Source organism: Drosophila serrata, unplaced genomic scaffold (assembly GCF_035046125.1).
Source record: "Drosophila serrata isolate PLE 108 unplaced genomic scaffold, ASM3504612v1 contig_240, whole genome shotgun sequence".
Classification (NCBI taxonomy): domain Eukaryota; kingdom Metazoa; phylum Arthropoda; class Insecta; order Diptera; family Drosophilidae; genus Drosophila; species Drosophila serrata.
The window spans coordinates 10,571,026-10,591,298 of NW_028257138.1; the positions used below are offsets into that span (position 1 = coordinate 10,571,026).

The 20,273-nt window shown below is 32.4% G+C and overlaps 1 protein-coding gene across 2 annotated transcripts in view; it reads right to left on the reverse strand.

Annotated features, from left to right (window-relative positions):
• dachs (unconventional myosin-IXb-like dachs) overlaps positions 1–20,273 on the reverse strand; it is a 72,522-nt gene that overhangs the window by 32,323 nt on the left and 19,926 nt on the right. Inside the window, exons 1-3 of one of the 2 annotated variants that reach the window (XM_086831375.1) lie at positions 14,729–14,816; positions 14,205–14,663; positions 13,794–14,014 (exon numbers count right to left, since the gene is read on the reverse strand). In XM_086831375.1, the coding sequence (XP_086687501.1) occupies positions 13,794–14,014; positions 14,205–14,626 (643 nt within the window). In that variant the 5' untranslated portion in view covers positions 14,627–14,663; positions 14,729–14,816. Of the gene's footprint in view, positions 1–13,793; positions 14,015–14,204; positions 14,664–14,728; positions 14,817–20,273 lie in introns of those variants that run through there. The other variant, XM_086831373.1, reaches the window with a different exon arrangement.

A 20,273-nucleotide genomic window follows, 5' to 3' on the forward strand; every position in this document is an offset into this window, starting at 1 on the left:
TGTGAAGGAGTAATTTCCGAGCCTATAAATCATATATATTCTTGATCAGCATTAACAGCTGAATCGATTAGGCCATGTCCGGTTGAAAATAAAATTTTTAGAAATTTTTCAATTTTTGAAAAAATGATAAGCGGTTACATCATTAAAATGTTCAAAGATTGGCTAAATTTTAACATTTTAAATTGAGTATGCAGATTGATTAGCCTAATAAAAACTAACATAGGACAGGTTTCCGAATTGAATTTAATGCATTTTTGGCTTAGTTGTGAGATTTTTACCCTTTGGTTTGTCGCAAAAATTGGTATAAAAAATGGTTGTAAATATTTAAATTTTAATACCCATTTGGGGGTTTGATAATTTAAGTCAGAAGTTTGCAGCGCAAAAAAGTAGTATGCAGATTTATAAACCCATTAAAAAATTTCATTAGAAAGCTTTCCGAATTAAATTCAATGCATTTTTGGCTTAGTTATGAGATTTTTACTCTTTGGTTTATCGCAAAAATTGGTATAAAAAATGGTTGTAAATATTTAAATTTTAATACCTATTTGGGGGTTTGATAATTTTAGTCAGAAGCTTGCAGCGCAAAAAAGTAGTATGCAGATTTATAAACCCACTAAAAATTATCATTGGAAAGCTATCCGAATTAAAATTAATGCATTTTTGGCTTAGTTATGAGATTTGTACTCTTTGGTTTATCGCAAAAATTGGTATAAAAAATGGTTGTAAATATTTAAATTTTAATACCTATTTGGGGGTTTGATAATTTTAGTCAGAAGTTTGCAGCGCAAAAAAGTAGTATGCAGATTTATAAACCCATTAAAAATTTCATTAGAAAGCTTTCCGAATTAAATTCAATGCATCATTAAAATGTTCAAAAATTGGGTAAATTTTAACATTTTAAATTGAGTATGCAGATTGATTAGCCTAATAACAACTAACATAGGACAGGTTTCCGAATTGAATTTAATGCATTTTTGGCTTAGTTATGAGATTTTAACCCTTTGGTTTGTCGCAAAAATTGGTATAAAAAATGGCTGTAAATATTTAAATTTCAATACCCATTTGGGGGTTTGATAATTTTAGTCAGAAGTTTGCAGCGCAAAAAAGTAGTATGCAGATTTATAAACCCATTAAAAAATTTCATTAGAAAGCTTTCCGAATTAAATTCAATGCATTTTTGGCTTAGTTGTGAGATTTTTACCCTTTGGTTTGTCGCAAAAATTGGTATAAAAAATGGTTGTAAATATTTAAATTTTAATACCCATTTGGGGGTTTGATAATTTTAGTCAGAAGTTTGCAGCGCAAAAAAGTAGTATGCAGATTTATAAACCCATTAAAAAATTTCATTAGAAAGCTTTCCGAATTAAATTCAATGCATTTTTGGCTTAGTTATGAGATTTTTACCCTTCGATTTGTCATATAAAATTGTTTTAAATATTTAAATTTAAATACCAATTTGAGGGTATTATAATTTCAGTCGGAAGCTTAAAATGATGTGAAGGAGTAATTTCCGAGCCTATAAATCATATATATTCTTGATCAGCATTAACAGCTGAATCGTTTAGGCCATGTCCGGTTGAAAATAAAATTTTTAGAAATTTTTCAATTTTTGAAAAAATGATAAGGGGTTACATCATTAAAATGTTCAAAAATTGGCTAAATTTTAACATTTTAAATTGAGTATGCAGATTGATTAGCCTAATAAAAACTAACATAGGACAGGTTTCCGAATTGAATTTAATGAATTTTTGGCTTAGTTGTGAGATTTTTACCCTTTGGTTTGTCGCAAAAATTGGTATAAAAAATGGTTGTAAATATTTAAATTTTAATACCCATTTGGGGGTTTGATAATTTTAGTCAGAAATTTGCAGCGCAAAAAAGTTGTATGCAGATTTATAAACCCATTAAAAAATTTCATTAGAAAGCTTTCCGAATTGAATTTAATGCATTTTTGGCTTAGTTGTGAGATTTTTACCCTTTGGTTTGTCGCAAAAATTGGTATAAAAAATGGTTGTAAATATTTAAATTTTAATACCCATTTGGGGGTTTGATAATTTTAGTCAGAAGTTTGCAGCGCAAAAAAGTAGTATGCAGATTTATAAACCCATTAAAAAATTTCATTAGAAAGCTTTCCGAATTAAATTCAATGCATTTTTGGCTTAGTTATGAGATTTTTACTCTTTGGTTTATCGCAAAAATTGGTATAAAAAATGGTTGTAAATATTTAAATTTTAATACCTATTTGGGGGTTTGATAATTTTAGTCAGAAGTTTGCAGCGCAAAAAAGTAGTATGCAGATTTATAAACCCATTAAAAAATTTCATTAGAAAGCTTTCCGAATTAAATTCAATGCATTTTTGGCTTAGTTATGAGATTTTTACTCTTTGGTTAATCGCAAAAATTGGTATAAAAAATGGTTGTAATTATTTATATTTTAATACCCATTTGGGGGTATGATAATTTTAGTCAGAAGTTTGCAGCGCAAAAAAGTAGTATGCAGATTTATAAACCCATTAAAAAATTTCATTAGAAAGCTTTCCGAATTAAATTCAATGCATTTTTGGCTTAGTTGTGAGATTTTTACCCTTTGGTTTGTCGCAAAAATTGGTATAAAAAATGGTTGTAAATATTTAAATTTTAATACCCATTTGGGGGTTTGATAATTTAAGTCAGAAGTTTGCAGCGCAAAAAAGTAGTATGCAGATTTATAAACCCACTAAAAATTATCATTGGAAAGCTATCCGAATTAAAATTAATGCATTTTTGGCTTAGTTATGAGATTTTTACTCTTTGGTTTATCGCAAAAATTGGTATAAAAAATGGTTGTAAATATTTAAATTTTAATACCTATTTGGGGGTTTGATAATTTTAGTCAGAAGTTTGCAGCGCAAAAAAGTAGTATGCAGATTTATAAACCCATTAAAAAATTTCATTAGAAAGCTTTCCGAATTAAATTCAATGCATTTTTGGCTTAGTTATGAGATTTTTACCCTTCGATTTGTCATATAAAATTGTTTTAAATATTTAAATTTAAATACCAATTTGAGGGTATTATAATTTCAGTCGGAAGCTTAAAATGATGTGAAGGAGTAATTTCCGAGCCTATAAATCATATATATTCTTGATCAGCATTAACAGCTGAATCGATTAGGCCATGTCCGGTTGAAAATAAAATTTTTAGAAATTTTTCAATTTTTGAAAAAATGATAAGCGGTTACATCATTAAAATGTTCAAAAATTGGCTAAATTTTAACATTTTAAATTGAGTATGCAGATTGATTAGCCTAATAAAAACTAACATAGGACAGGTTTCCGAATTGAATTTAATGCATTTTTGGCTTAGTTGTGAGATTTTTACCCTTTGGTTTGTCGCAAAAATTGGTATAAAAAATGGTTGTAAATATTTAAATTTTAATACCCATTTGGGGGTTTGATAATTTAAGTCAGAAGTTTGCAGCGCAAAAAAGTAGTATGCAGATTTATAAACCCATTAAAAAATTTCATTAGAAAGCTTTCCGAATTAAATTCAATGCATTTTTGGCTTAGTTATGAGATTTTTACTCTTTGGTTTATCGCAAAAATTGGTATAAAAAATGGTTGTAAATATTTAAATTTTAATACCTATTTGGGGGTTTGATAATTTTAGTCAGAAGTTTGCAGCGCAAAAAAGTAGTATGCAGATTTATAAACCCACTAAAAAATTTCATTGGAAAGCTATCCGAATTAAAATTAATGCATTTTTGGCTTAGTTATGAGATTTGTACTCTTTGGTTTATCGCAAAAATTGGTATAAAAAATGGTTGTAAATATTTAAATTTTAATACCTATTTGGGGGTTTGATAATTTTAGTCAGAAGTTTGCAGCGCAAAAAAGTAGTATGCAGATTTATAAACCCATTAAAAATTTCATTAGAAAGCTTTCCGAATTAAATTCAATGCATCATTAAAATGTTCAAAAATTGGGTAAATTTTAACATTTTAAATTGAGTATGCAGATTGATTAGCCTAATAACAACTAACATAGGACAGGTTTCCGAATTGAATTTAATGCATTTTTGGCTTAGTTATGAGATTTTAACCCTTTGGTTTGTCGCAAAAATTGGTATAAAAAATGGCTGTAAATATTTAAATTTCAATACCCATTTGGGGGTTTGATAATTTTAGTCAGAAGTTTGCAGCGCAAAAAAGTAGTATGCAGATTTATAAACCCATTAAAAAATTTCATTAGAAAGCTTTCCGAATTAAATTCAATGCATTTTTGGCTTAGTTGTGAGATTTTTACCCTTTGGTTTGTCGCAAAAATTGGTATAAAAAATGGTTGTAAATATTTAAATTTTAATACCCATTTGGGGGTTTGATAATTTTAGTCAGAAGTTTGCAGCGCAAAAAAGTAGTATGCAGATTTATAAACCCATTAAAAAATTTCATTAGAAAGCTTTCCGAATTAAATTCAATGCATTTTTGGCTTAGTTATGAGATTTTTACCCTTCGATTTGTCATATAAAATTGTTTTAAATATTTAAATTTAAATACCAATTTGAGGGTATTATAATTTCAGTCGGAAGCTTAAAATGATGTGAAGGAGTAATTTCCGAGCCTATAAATCATATATATTCTTGATCAGCATTAACAGCTGAATCGTTTAGGCCATGTCCGGTTGAAAATAAAATTTTTAGAAATTTTTCAATTTTTAAAAAAATGATAAGGGGTTACATCATTAAAATGTTCAAAAATTGGCTAAATTTTAACATTTTAAATTGAGTATGCAGATTGATTAGCCTAATAAAAACTAACATAGGACAGGTTTCCGAATTGAATTTAATGAATTTTTGGCTTAGTTGTGAGATTTTTACCCTTTGGTTTGTCGCAAAAATTGGTATAAAAAATGGTTGTAAATATTTAAATTTTAATACCCATTTGGGGGTTTGATAATTTTAGTCAGAAATTTGCAGCGCAAAAAAGTTGTATGCAGATTTATAAACCCATTAAAAAATTTCATTAGAAAGCTTTCCGAATTGAATTTAATGCATTTTTGGCTTAGTTGTGAGATTTTTACCCTTTGGTTTGTCGCAAAAATTGGTATAAAAAATGGTTGTAAATATTTAAATTTTAATACCCATTTGGGGGTTTGATAATTTTAGTCAGAAGTTTGCAGCGCAAAAAAGTAGTATGCAAATTTATAAACCCATTAAAAAATTTCATTAGAAAGCTTTCCGAATTAAATTCAATGCATTTTTGGCTTAGTTATGAGATTTTTACTCTTTGGTTTATCGCAAAAATTGGTATAAAAAATGGTTGTAAATATTTAAATTTTAATACCTATTTGGGGGTTTGATAATTTTAGTCAGAAGTTTGCAGCGCAAAAAAGTAGTATGCAGATTTATAAACCCATTAAAAAATTTCATTAGAAAGCTTTCCGAATTAAATTCAATGCATTTTTGGCTTAGTTATGAGATTTTTACTCTTTGGTTAATCGCAAAAATTGGTATAAAAAATGGTTGTAATTATTTATATTTTAATACCCATTTGGGGGTATGATAATTTTAGTCAGAAGTTTGCAGCGCAAAAAAGTAGTATGCAGATTTATAAACCCATTAAAAAATTTCATTAGAAAGCTTTCCGAATTAAATTCAATGCATTTTTGGCTTAGTTGTGAGATTTTTACCCTTTGGTTTGTCGCAAAAATTGGTATAAAAAATGGTTGTAAATATTTAAATTTTAATACCCATTTGGGGGTTTGATAATTTTAGTCAGAAGTTTGCAGCGCAAAAAAGTAGTATGCAGATTTATAAACCCATTAAAAAATTTCATTAGAAAGCTTTCCGAATTAAATTCAATGCATTTTTGGCTTAGTTGTGAGATTTTTACCCTTTGGTTTGTCGCAAAAATTGGTATAAAAAATGGTTGTAAATATTTAAATTTTAATACCCATTTGGGGGTTTGATAATTTTAGTCAGAAGTTTGCAGCGCAAAAAAGTAGTATGCAGATTTATAAACCCATTAAAAAATTTCATTAGAAAGCTTTCCGAATTGAATTCAATGCATTTTTGGCTTAGTTATGAGATTTTTACTCTTTGGTTTATCGCAAAAATTGGTATAAAAAATGGTTGTAAATATTTAAATTTTAATACCTATTTGGGGGTTTGATAATTTTAGTCAGAAGTTTGCAGCGCAAAAAAGTAGTATGCAGATTTATAAACCCATTAAAAAATTTCATTAGAAAGCTTTCCGAATTAAATTCAATGCATTTTTGGCTTAGTTATGAGATTTTTACTCTTTGGTTTATCGCAAAAATTGGTATAAAAAATGGTTGTAAATATTTAAATTTTAATACCTATTTGGGGGTTTGATAATTTTAGTCAGAAGTTTGCAGCGCAAAAAAGTAGTATGCAGATTTATAAACCCACTAAAAATTATCATTGGAAAGCTATCCGAATTAAAATTAATGCATTTTTGGCTTAGTTATGAGATTTTTACTCTTTGGTTTATCGCAAAAATTGGTATAAAAAATGGTTGTAAATATTTAAATTTTAATACCTATTTGGGGGTTTGATAATTTTAGTCAGAAGTTTGCAGCGCAAAAAAGTAGTATGCAGATTTATAAACCCATTAAAAAATTTCATTAGAAAGCTTTCCGAATTAAATTCAATGCATTTTTGGCTTAGTTATGAGATTTTTACCCTTCGATTTGTCATATAAAATTGTTTTAAATATTTAAATTTAAATACCAATTTGAGGGTATTATAATTTCAGTCGGAAGCTTAAAATGATGTGAAGGAGTAATTTCCGAGCCTATAAATCATATATATTCTTGATCAGCATTAACAGCTGAATCGTTTAGGCCATGTCCGGTTGAAAATAAAATTTTTAGAAATTTTTCAATTTTTGAAAAAATGATAAGGGGTTACATCATTAAAATGTTCAAAAATTGGCTAAATTTTAACATTTTAAATTGAGTATGCAGATTGATTAGCCTAATAAAAACTAACATAGGACAGGTTTCCGAATTGAATTTAATGCATTTTTGGCTTAGTTGTGAGATTTTTACCCTTTGGTTTGTCGCAAAAATTGGTATAAAAAATGGTTGTAAATATTTAAATTTTAATACCCATTTGGGGGTTTGATAATTTTAGTCAGAAATTTGCAGCGCAAAAAAGTTGTATGCAGATTTATAAACCCATTAAAAAATTTCATTAGAAAGCTTTCCGAATTGAATTTAATGCATTTTTGGCTTAGTTGTGAGATTTTTACCCTTTGGTTTGTCGCAAAAATTGGTATAAAAAATGGTTGTAAATATTTAAATTTTAATACCCATTTGGGGGTTTGATAATTTTAGTCAGAAGTTTGCAGCGCAAAAAAGTAGTATGCAAATTTATAAACCCATTAAAAAATTTCATTAGAAAGCTTTCCGAATTAAATTCAATGCATTTTTGGCTTAGTTATGAGATTTTTACTCTTTGGTTTATCGCAAAAATTGGTATAAAAAATGGTTGTAAATATTTAAATTTTAATACCTATTTGGGGGTTTGATAATTTTAGTCAGAAGTTTGCAGCGCAAAAAAGTAGTATGCAGATTTATAAACCCATTAAAAAATTTCATTAGAAAGCTTTCCGAATTAAATTCAATGCATTTTTGGCTTAGTTATGAGATTTTTACTCTTTGGTTTATCGCAAAAATTGGTATAAAAAATGGTTGTAAATATTTAAATTTTAATACCTATTTGGGGGTTTGATAATTTTAGTCAGAAGTTTGCAGCGCAAAAAAGTAGTATGCAGATTTATAAACCCATTAAAAAATTTCATTAGAAAGCTTTCCGAATTGAATTCAATGCATTTTTGGCTTAGTTATGAGATTTTTACTCTTTGGTTTATCGCAAAAATTGGTATAAAAAATGGTTGTAAATATTTAAATTTTAATACCTATTTGAGGGTTTGATAATTTTAGTCAGAAGTTTGCAGCGCAAAAAAGTAGTATGCAGATTTATAAACCCACTAAAAATTATCATTGGAAAGCTATCCGAATTAAAATTAATGCATTTTTGGCTTAGTTATGAGATTTTTACTCTTTGGTTTATCGCAAAAATTGGTATAAAAAATGGTTGTAAATATTTAAATTTTAATACCCATTTGGGGGTTTGATAATTTTAGTCAGAAGTTTGCAGCGCAAAAAAGTAGTATGCAGATTTATAAACCCACTAAAAATTATCATTGGAAAGCTATCCGAATTAAAATTAATGCATTTTTGGCTTAGTTATGAGATTTTTACTCTTTGGTTTATCGCAAAAATTGGTATAAAAAATGGTTGTAAATATTTAAATTTTAATACCTATTTGGGGGTTTGATAATTTTAGTCAGAAGTTTGCAGCGCAAAAAAGTAGTATGCAGATTTATAAACCCATTAAAAAATTTCATTAGAAAGCTTTCCGAATTAAATTCAATGCATTTTTGGCTTAGTTATGAGATTTTTACTCTTTGGTTTATCGCAAAAATTGGTATAAAAAATGGTTGTAAATATTTAAATTTTAATACCTATTTGGGGGTTTGATAATTTTAGTCAGAAGTTTGCAGCGCAAAAAAGTAGTATGCAGATTTATAAACCCACTAAAAATTATCATTGGAAAGCTATCCGAATTAAAATTAATGCATTTTTGGCTTAGTTATGAGATTTTTACTCTTTGGTTTATCGCAAAAATTGGTATAAAAAATGGTTGTAAATATTTAAATTTTAATACCTATTTGGGGGTTTGATAATTTTAGTCAGAAGTTTGCAGCGCAAAAAAGTAGTATGCAGATTTATAAACCCATTAAAAAATTTCATTAGAAAGCTTTCCGAATTAAATTCAATGCATTTTTGGCTTAGTTATGAGATTTTTACCCTTCGATTTGTCATATAAAATTGTTTTAAATATTTAAATTTAAATACCAATTTGAGGGTATTATAATTTCAGTCGGAAGCTTAAAATGATGTGAAGGAGTAATTTCCGAGCCTATAAATCATATATATTCTTGATCAGCATTAACAGCTGAATCGATTAGGCCATGTCCGGTTGAAAATAAAATTTTTAGAAATTTTTCAATTTTTGAAAAAATGATAAGCGGTTACATCATTAAAATGTTCAAAAATTGGCTAAATTTTAACATTTTAAATTGAGTATGCAGATTGATTAGCCTAATAAAAACTAACACAGGACAGGTTTCCGAATTGAATTTAATGCATTTTTGGCTTAGTTATGAGATTTTTACTCTTTGGTTTATCGCAAAAATTGGTATAAAAAATGGTTGTAAATATTTAAATTTTAATACCCATTTGGGGGTTTGATAATTTTAGTCAGAAGTTTGCAGCGCAAAAAAGTAGTATGCAGATTTATAAACCCATTAAAAAATTTCATTAGAAAGCTTTCCGAATTAAATTCAATGCATTTTTGGCTTAGTTATGAGATTTTTACTCTTTGGTTTATCGCAAAAATTGGTATAAAAAATGGTTGTAAATATTTAAATTTTAATACCTATTTGGGGGTTTGATAATTTTAGTCAGAAGTTTGCAGCGCAAAAAAGTAGTATGCAGATTTATAAACCCATTAAAAAATTTCATTAGAAAGCTTTCCGAATTAAATTCAATGCATTTTTGGCTTAGTTATGAGATTTTTACTCTTTGGTTAATCGCAAAAATTGGTATAAAAAATGGTTGTAAATATTTAAATTTTAATACCTATTTGGGGGTTTGATAATTTTAGTCAGAAGTTTGCAGCGCAAAAAAGTAGTATGCAGATTTATAAACCCATTAAAAAATGTCATTAGAAAGCTTTCCGAATTAAATTCAATACATTTTTGGCTTAGTTATGAGATTTTTACTCTTTGGTTTATCGCAAAAATTGGTATAAAAAATGGTTGTAAATATTTAAATTTTAATACCTATTTGGGGGTTTGATAATTTTAGTCAGAAGTTTGCAGCGCAAAAAAGTAGTATGCAGATTTATAAACCCACTAAAAATTATCATTGGAAAGCTATCCGAATTAAAATTAATGCATTTTTGGCTTAGTTATGAGATTTTTACTCTTTGGTTTATCGCAAAAATTGGTATAAAAAATGGTTGTAAATATTTAAATTTTAATACCTATTTGGGGGTTTGATAATTTTAGTCAGAAGTTTGCAGCGCAAAAAAGTAGTATGCAGATTTATAAACCCATTAAAAAATTTCATTAGAAAGCTTTCCGAATTAAATTCAATGCATTTTTGGCTTAGTTATGAGATTTTTACTCTTTGGTTTATCGCAAAAATTGGTATAAAAAATGGTTGTAAATATTTAAATTTTAATACCTATTTGGGGGTTTGATAATTTTAGTCAGAAGTTTGCAGCGCAAAAAAGTAGTATGCAGATTTATAAACCCACTAAAAATTATCATTGGAAAGCTATCCGAATTAAAATTAATGCATTTTTGGCTTAGTTATGAGATTTTTACTCTTTGGTTTATCGCAAAAATTGGTATAAAAAATGGTTGTAAATATTTAAATTTTAATACCTATTTGGGGGTTTGATAATTTTAGTCAGAAGTTTGCAGCGCAAAAAAGTAGTATGCAGATTTATAAACCCATTAAAAAATTTCATTAGAAAGCTTTCCGAATTAAATTCAATGCATTTTTGGCTTAGTTATGAGATTTTTACCCTTCGATTTGTCATATAAAATTGTTTTAAATATTTAAATTTAAATACCAATTTGAGGGTATTATAATTTCAGTCGGAAGCTTAAAATGATGTGAAGGAGTAATTTCCGAGCCTATAAATCATATATATTCTTGATCAGCATTAACAGCTGAATCGATTAGGCCATGTCCGGTTGAAAATAAAATTTTTAGAAATTTTTCAATTTTTGAAAAAATGATAAGCGGTTACATCATTAAAATGTTCAAAAATTGGCTAAATTTTAACATTTTAAATTGAGTATGCAGATTGATTAGCCTAATAAAAACTAACACAGGACAGGTTTCCGAATTGAATTTAATGCATTTTTGGCTTAGTTATGAGATTTTTACTCTTTGGTTTATCGCAAAAATTGGTATAAAAAATGGTTGTAAATATTTAAATTTTAATACCCATTTGGGGGTTTGATAATTTTAGTCAGAAGTTTGCAGCGCAAAAAAGTAGTATGCAGATTTATAAACCCATTAAAAAATTTCATTAGAAAGCTTTCCGAATTAAATTCAATGCATTTTTGGCTTAGTTATGAGATTTTTACTCTTTGGTTTATCGCAAAAATTGGTATAAAAAATGGTTGTAAATATTTAAATTTTAATACCTATTTGGGGGTTTGATAATTTTAGTCAGAAGTTTGCAGCGCAAAAAAGTAGTATGCAGATTTATAAACCCATTAAAAAATTTCATTAGAAAGCTTTCCGAATTAAATTCAATGCATTTTTGGCTTAGTTATGAGATTTTTACTCTTTGGTTAATCGCAAAAATTGGTATAAAAAATGGTTGTAAATATTTAAATTTTAATACCCATTTGGGGGTTTGATAATTTTAGTCAGAAGTTTGCAGCGCAAAAAAGTAGTATGCAGATTTATAAACCCATTAAAAAATTTCATTAGAAAGCTTTCCGAATTAAATTCAATACATTTTTGGCTTAGTTATGAGATTTTTACTCTTTGGTTTATCGCAAAAATTGGTATAAAAAATGGTTGTAAATATTTAAATTTTAATACCTATTTGGGGGTTTGATAATTTTAGTCAGAAGTTTGCAGCGCAAAAAAGTAGTATGCAGATTTATAAACCCACTAAAAATTATCATTGGAAAGCTATCCGAATTAAAATTAATGCATTTTTGGCTTAGTTATGAGATTTTTACTCTTTGGTTTATCGCAAAAATTGGTATAAAAAATGGTTGTAAATATTTAAATTTTAATACCTATTTGGGGGTTTGATAATTTTAGTCAGAAGTTTGCAGCGCAAAAAAGTAGTATGCAGATTTATAAACCCATTAAAAAATTTCATTAGAAAGCTTTCCGAATTAAATTCAATGCATTTTTGGCTTAGTTATGAGATTTTTACCCTTCGATTTGTCATATAAAATTGTTTTAAATATTTAAATTTAAATACCAATTTGAGGGTATTATAATTTCAGTCGGAAGCTTAAAATGATGTGAAGGAGTAATTTCCGAGCCTATAAATCATATATATTCTTGATCAGCATTAACAGCTGAATCGATTAGGCCATGTCCGGTTGAAAATAAAATTTTTAGAAATTTTTCAATTTTTGAAAAAATGATAAGCGGTTACATCATTAAAATGTTCAAAAATTGGCTAAATTTTAACATTTTAAATTGAGTATGCAGATTGATTAGCCTAATAAAAACTAACACAGGACAGGTTTCCGAATTGAATTTAATGCATTTTTGGCTTAGTTATGAGATTTTTACTCTTTGGTTTATCGCAAAAATTGGTATAAAAAATGGTTGTAAATATTTAAATTTTAATACCCATTTGGGGGTTTGATAATTTTAGTCAGAAGTTTGCAGCGCAAAAAAGTAGTATGCAGATTTATAAACCCATTAAAAAATTTCATTAGAAAGCTTTCCGAATTAAATTCAATGCATTTTTGGCTTAGTTATGAGATTTTTACTCTTTGGTTTATCGCAAAAATTGGTATAAAAAATGGTTGTAAATATTTAAATTTTAATACCTATTTGGGGGTTTGATAATTTTAGTCAGAAGTTTGCAGCGCAAAAAAGTAGTATGCAGATTTATAAACCCATTAAAAAATTTCATTAGAAAGCTTTCCGAATTAAATTCAATGCATTTTTGGCTTAGTTATGAGATTTTTACTCTTTGGTTAATCGCAAAAATTGGTATAAAAAATGGTTGTAAATATTTAAATTTTAATACCCATTTGGGGGTTTGATAATTTTAGTCAGAAGTTTGCAGCGCAAAAAAGTAGTATGCAGATTTATAAACCCACTAAAAATTATCATTGGAAAGCTATCCGAATTAAAATTAATGCATTTTTGGCTTAGTTATGAGATTTTTACTCTTTGGTTAATCGCAAAAATTGGTATAAAAAATGGTTGTAAATATTTATATTTTAATACCCATTTGGGGGTATGATAATTTTAGTCAGAAGTTTGCAGTGCAGATAAGGAGTATGCAGATTTATAAACCCACTAAAAATTATCATTGGAAAGCTTTCCGAATTAAAATTAATGCATTTTTGGCTTAGTTATGAGATTTTTACCCTTCGATTTGTCATATAAAATTGTTTTAAATATTTAAATTTAAATACCAATTTGAGGGTATTATAATTTCAGTCGGAAGCTTAAAATTATGTGAAGGAGTCATTTCCGAGCCTATAAATCATATATATTCTTGATTAGCATTAACAGCTGAATCGATTAGGCCATGTCCGGTTGAAAATAAAATTTTTAGAAATTTTTCAATTTTTGAAAAAATGATAAGGGGTTACATCATTAAAATGTTCAAAAATTGGCTAAATTTTAACATTTTAAATTGAGTATGCAGATTGATTAGCCTAATAACAACTAACATAGGACAGGTTTCCGAATTGAATTTAATGCATTTTTGGCTTAGTTATGAGATTTTTACCCTTTGGTTTGTCGCAAAAATTGGTATAAAAAATGGCTGTAAATATTTAAATTTCAATACCCATTTGGGGGTTTGATAATTTTAGTCAGAAGTTGCATTTTTGGCTTAGTTATGATTAGTTAGTTAATTAAAAAGTATCATATTAAAATATCATATTTTAGATTTTAGATTTCAAATATTTTCTACTTTGTGCACTTACCAGTTATGTTTCCTGTGGTTTTGTGGCAAGTCTTCTTCCGCTTGGGCACCGGCAGCGTGTAAATGGCCGAGAACTTGGTAAATCTCTGAACCACAGCACTTATTCCTTTGGCCTTGTGCTCCTTAGATGGCTTCACCTCCACTTCGGCTGCTCCGGACGCGGGTGTGGAGTCGACAACAGCGGGCGAAGGTTTCCTTTGATGTGGTGAAGATGTACTTGAACTGAGAAGGCAAAAAAAGATACATATTCGATAGATACAAAGTAACAGAACTTTATACACAATGTTGTAGTGAAATCTATACTTTCAATTAAACATGCATGATAAATTAGAGCAGAGCTGCCCCCGAGGATCTGTAGCTTTGGTAAGCTTGAAACCAACATAATTTTAACTGAATAATAGGACTCTCTCACCTGACAGCCTTGTGATACTGACAAAAGAAGTCGGGACGCATGCGATGGCGACATAGAAAATCCTCGCACAATCGCAATACTTCGGTGTCCTCACAATTCTCGCTCCGACTGGTGCTCTCACTGTCGTCGTGCTCCACTTGTTCCTGCTCCTCCTGCTTTCCTTCCTTTTGGAACACCCGCTCCTTGGGCTGGACATCCTCCTGTTCCTGGTGGCTGAACAAGAAGGCTGGTATGGAATCACCAAGAAAGTCGGGTATATTCTCAAAGAAGTCTGCTGTTCGCTCGTAGCTGCTGCTACTGGCATCCGAGCTCTTGGATCGTTGGAGTTGGGTCTTAAGACTGCGACTCCGGCTCTTGCGGTAGCTCAGCAGCTGGGAGTGGCCCACATCATAGTCGGCGTATGTCTGATCCGGCAGCAACATATCAGAGTCATCCTGATTGACCTTAGTGGGTCAAATTCTGGAAATGGCAAAAAAGGTGGAGTTAAAATAAGGCAACTTTATGAAATAATAATGGAAGCTTACCAATACTTAAAATAATTATATATTAATTGATCAGATACAACTTTTAGAACCTCATTTCTTAATTAATTTCCTAGAGTCTGCATGTGCTAGCACAATTAGCGATCTAGTGAAAGTGGATCCATCTAAGATCCTGTTGAAGAATTCGACTTGCAATGGCTGAGACTGGCTGATCTTGAAACGAAATCAATCGCGACATCAATTCGCATTTTAATTGCTTTTAAATCAGGTGCGTCTGCGCAAAGGGGCTTCCGCATCTGCGTCTCCATAAACCTGTCAGTTTATTGGCGCAGTCGATTACCACGATTAGCGTGACCATGACGAAGGTGACAGACACGGACGCTAATGCCTTTTACTGCCCAGCTCAGCTCAGTCCAGTCTGGAGATGGATCCGGAGACGGAGACCAGCACAGGTGCGGCTGAAGATGGAGCTGGAGCTGGAGCTGGGGCAGGAGCCGCGTTCGATGCAACATGTTGCGAGAGGAGACCTAGTCTTATTGCCACACGCAGCTTGGTGGTGACCGGTGTGGTCGTCTCTGCCGCGGACTTGTGCTGTTGGCAATTAACTCAAATGATTGTCATAAAATGTTGGACGTGCGTGGAAGCACATGTGTCTGCCAACGGCAAAGCAGAAATCCGAGTCCAAGTTGCTGGTGGCGTCGGCATTTTTCAGTGTCAACACAGCGGGCGGCAGTGTTTGAATTGAGGGAACACTTTGAGAAAAATATTCCATAAACCCTCTCTTTAAATAAATGTTATCATTAAAATTTCGACTGTAAACTTTGTCCAAAGTGAGAGTTTCTTAGTGATTTCATAAATACAGAGAGATTGCATATATACATTTTGTATTTAAAAGTTTATTACAATAATTACAAATGTTTCTTATTCCTTAGGTTGGCTTCAAAGAACTTGCAACTCCATTTCACTTTAAGTAACATTGTTCAAATGATACATAGCAACACCCATTATGAGCAGGATTATCAGGACAATTAAAACATAAAAGAAATCGCACATGGTTAATAGGTGATACTTTCTCCAGACAGAACTTTGTCAATCCAAACAATTGTTAATATTTTAATTTTTTATTTTCTTCAAGACAGATAAAGCAAATCAAATGTGCTATACTCCGAAATATAGTTATATATAAACCTGACTAATGAAAATTCCCCTTTCTCTCCGTGTAAAGCAGATCGAGGATCAAAGATATCAAAGTGTCTTCTGGTTTATTATGGCGATTATGTAACATGTTAGAAGAAGAAGCTTTCTTGCAGATGGGAAATACAAAGACTGAAAAGGGCTCCATTCCCAAAGGGGCCTCAGCTAGATGTAGTACTTTGATTTTTGTCAATTTATGGCTACTGATTGGTTGCACCGACTCCGCTCCACTTTACCGCCAACTGACAGATTACATGGCCCCGGAAATGTTTGGCCATAAATCGGCTTAGCCAAGAGGAAGGAAGCGAAAATGGTAGCCATCTCGTTGCCAACAATTTGACTGGCTAAACATGGCTAATCGCCTGGCCCCGGCCATCTAGAATGAATAAAATATGTCATCTAATAAATGTGCGCTGGGGAGCTGGCCGCCGTATCAGTATCAGGTAGCGACATCGCATAAAATAAAATAAATCTCATAAATATGCAGCCGGCACACACAGAGAGAGAGTGAGCAACGGGAGCTGCAGCTTGAGATGGAGATGGAGTTGGAGTTGGAGTTGGAGATGGGAATGGCAATGGAGAGGAGACCAAGACCCAGAACGAGACCGAGACTGGGCTACCTGGACTACCTGGGATGCCTGGGCAAAAGCTGCGGCCCCCGACGCAAAGTTATTTATTCTAACTACGAAGTACGATATACAATTTCCACTCCAATCTGCCGAGTGGAAGACAAACGCCGCTGTGGGTCGGACTAGCTGGAGACTCTTCCTGCCCCACCACCACGTGTGGGTTCTGTGGGTAATTTGCATTTGCAAGCGAATTCAACAAATCAACAGTCGTACCGCTGAGATATGAATTAATTAGTAAGCAAAAATTGGGAAATATGCACATTTCCGTCTATTATTTGCATTCTATTCAAGGGGAAAGTGCTGCAGGAGAGATACATATCTTTAGCCTAATATTTGCAACTTAGTGTTTACTCAAACCTTTCTTATAAATCGAAAATACTTTAAAACTCCGACTGGACAAACATTTACAATCAATTGGTAGGCATCGATGCTAAGCAATTTCCCAGGCCAGCAAATGATTACAGGCCTAGAATCTCAAACCCTTCTCCTGTAAAACTCCCTCCTCGATGCTCACCGAATAGGAATTGCACTCTTGACTCGCTACATGGAAATTACATGATTTAACTTAATTTAATAAAGAGCCAAGGGCACTAACTCCATCTCAGACAACAACAGGGCATCGTCGTATCGTGGTTTCGTGGCTCGCTTTTGTGATTTACCGCGTGTTTCCTTTCCCCCAATCCCTGAGATCCCTGAGTTTTCTGCCAAGGGTCGAGCTCCGCCCCCGCCAAGTGCCATCATTGGTTCCACTCACCAACAGGATTCAGTTGGATGAGTGAGAGATCAAGGTCTTTTGCTGTTTGAATCAGTTTACTAGAAGCTAGTTCAAATAATTTTGTTATTCTTCAATAGTTAATACATTTATGAGAAAAGAATGCTATTTCGTTTGTATAAACAAAATTAATATCATTTTTTACTGTGAAAAGCCTAAAGTGAAGTGTTATAGAGTCCTTCTGCTGCCTCCCAAACTTCTAACCAACATTTTATTACCCATTTCATGGCTGTAACCAGAGTCAAGGCCGAAAGTTTATGGCCATAGCCTACATAGAAGCCGTGAAGTAAAGAATTTCACTTTTTGGTAGACCAGTGTAGCCTGGAATGGAGTTGAATCTCTGTGGCAAAAAGTCGAAGGCTGGCGTCCTGGTCGTCCATCAACGTGGTGGGGCTGCTGTCCTCGAGCTTGCCCACACTCCAAGAAAACGACTGGCAATCCAATTAGGGATGCTGCCTTGAACGATCCTCGTTTACCCTCGGGTTTCTCTCAGTGTGTTGGGATTTGTGTAGATCAAGAGATTTTGATTAATAGGTGGTAGTTGGACCGAGCCTCTACCTCTGGACTCCTTGGCCATGGCCTCGGGTTAGACATTGAGAAATATTTTTGCGAATCGAGTCGACAGACGAAGGCAGTCGAAACTCAATGAAGTTTTCGCTGTTTCCTCCTCTTATTGTTGTGGTTTTTTTGTTGGTCTTGTTTGATTCGGTAATCGCATTTGTTCTGGCCATGTGTGTTGAAACCGTCGCTTTTTTCCTCAAATTGTCTTGGTCCTGGTATTGTTGTGAGGCATTTACCATTTCTTAGTGATCCTGCGACCTTAGGCATTAATAATAATTTTCTAAGAAGGAGACGGGTATCACAATGCCTTGCTTTTTCTATATAATTATGAATAATAGGAGCATATGTTGACATATGGAAAGGAGTCCACGCGCCTGACCCTGAGATTAAGACTAAGCCAGCAGGCCTAAGTATCGATCCTGCGATTCTCATCTTTAAATATTCACCCAAGGCTACAATTAAAACCATCTGTCTGAAGCTCAGAGTTTTATCCAGTACCAGCAAAGTTTCGACTCTTCTCTGAATCACATTCGGCATTAATATTCGCATTCCTGCCGAACATTTTCAACGGAACTTAAATGTATGAAAATTGCAAATATCGTCACGTTTCTGGCTTTAAGGATAATTACGTGTGCATAGCTCCGGCTGGCTACTCAAGGAGAGGCTGCAATGGAGGGGTGGCCCCGTCAAGGCTTCAACCTGTGCAAGATTCAATTTTCGAATTTCACAGCCATAAACAAAGAACCGGCAGCAGCAGCAGCTAAAGAAGAGGTAACAGTCACGAGCAAGACCAGGAGCTTGGGGAAGGGTGGAGAGAGACCAAGCCTTGGCTCCCAGAAGAATCCGAATCTCGAATGGAAAACGGAAGGTACTTGGTCTCGCTTTGCTGGATTGCTGCACTGTGTGTCTGTGTGCTTGGTCCGAAAGCGGAAAAGGAAGCGGAAAACGATGGCACACCACAAAACATACCGTGCTAATTTATGTGGGAGTCCCCGAGAGTCTCTCTATAGCCGTCGTGTGAAGACTTTTAATCGAATCTTAATTGCATTAGGCCCCAACAAGGTCCGACATCAACAATGCCAATTTGAAGCCCGACAATCCATCCAGTCCCATAATCGATCGATCTAAGCCAAACATAGCCACAGATGTGGTCGAAATAATGGAGCCAATGGCTCAGACCACAAATTGAGGAATAAACACGGGGAGTTTCTTACCATTAAGGTGTGGCTTAAATGCTAAATGGAGAACACAACTATAAGTTCATTGAAGAAAGATTAAGAAATTGATGGTTTACTGCTAATGGCAATCTAGTATACTTCAATTTAATAGAGTCTTAAGCGCTTTGTTCTATATTTAGTATCTTGTATAAGAATCATAAGAAAACTCTTAAAAATCAGGCCTTAAGGCCAACACTAATTCGGAAGCAAACAAGCAAAATAGGTTAGGCTGCGATATAACAACTTGCAATTAAAGTTTTCCATTCTTAAAGTACTTTATTATGATTATTTAAAGTTTCCTGTACTTTATAGATTTTCTCTAGCTATACAGCTTCCTTTCGTGATTCTATATTTTCAACCACGATTGTCCATTCAATCGATCTATCCGCATTGCGTTAAATTTCTTGTCGCGTGCAGGTTACGCAATATCATGGTCAGTCCACTTGCGTACATTGACGTGGATGCCAGCACGTGTAGTCCAGTAAGGTCTGGCCAAGATCAGGATCGCGCTGGTCCACAAAAAACTTGCCGTCGCCATTGCTGCACGTTGGCATTGGCATTGGGATTACTCGCCAATAAAAGGCAGCAAACAATTAGACGAGAGTCTGCAATGCCTGGACTTCACAGCTTATTTTTCTAGAGACTGGTCGTCATCGGGCTGTTAATATTTATGAATTGCAAAACTTGGTCTTGCTCGGGCCATCATCAGTCAGTTGACCTCTGTCTGCTTCCTGATCTTGGATCTTAACTGTTTTAAAGCCAAATGTATGATAGGTAATCAGGGGAATTCAAGTGATTGATTTTCCCCAATGATTTATGTCCTGCAGCTAGGGAAATGCACAATTTCAAATACAAGAAATACAGACAAGAAAGATATAGGAAAGTACATTTATCACAAGATACTCGTTTTTGTTCTTCGATCTCTTTGGATCTCCTCGTCCCCCAAAAGTAACCAAAATCTTTCTACTATTGGCAACCACATATTTATCTAACCATTTCGAGGCAGGCACCTCTCCCACGCGGCAAGTCAAAGAGCGCGGGACTTGGTCCACGAAATTCCTCAATGGAGCCTTTGTGTGTTCGAACAAATGTGGACACGTTCGATGGGGCAAGTGACCCGGCAAGGTTCTCCCTCCTCCTCCTCCTCCTCCATGGACACGAGGAATGGCCAAACCTGGCGGAACGTGAAATATTTTTGTAATTTGTGCAGGATG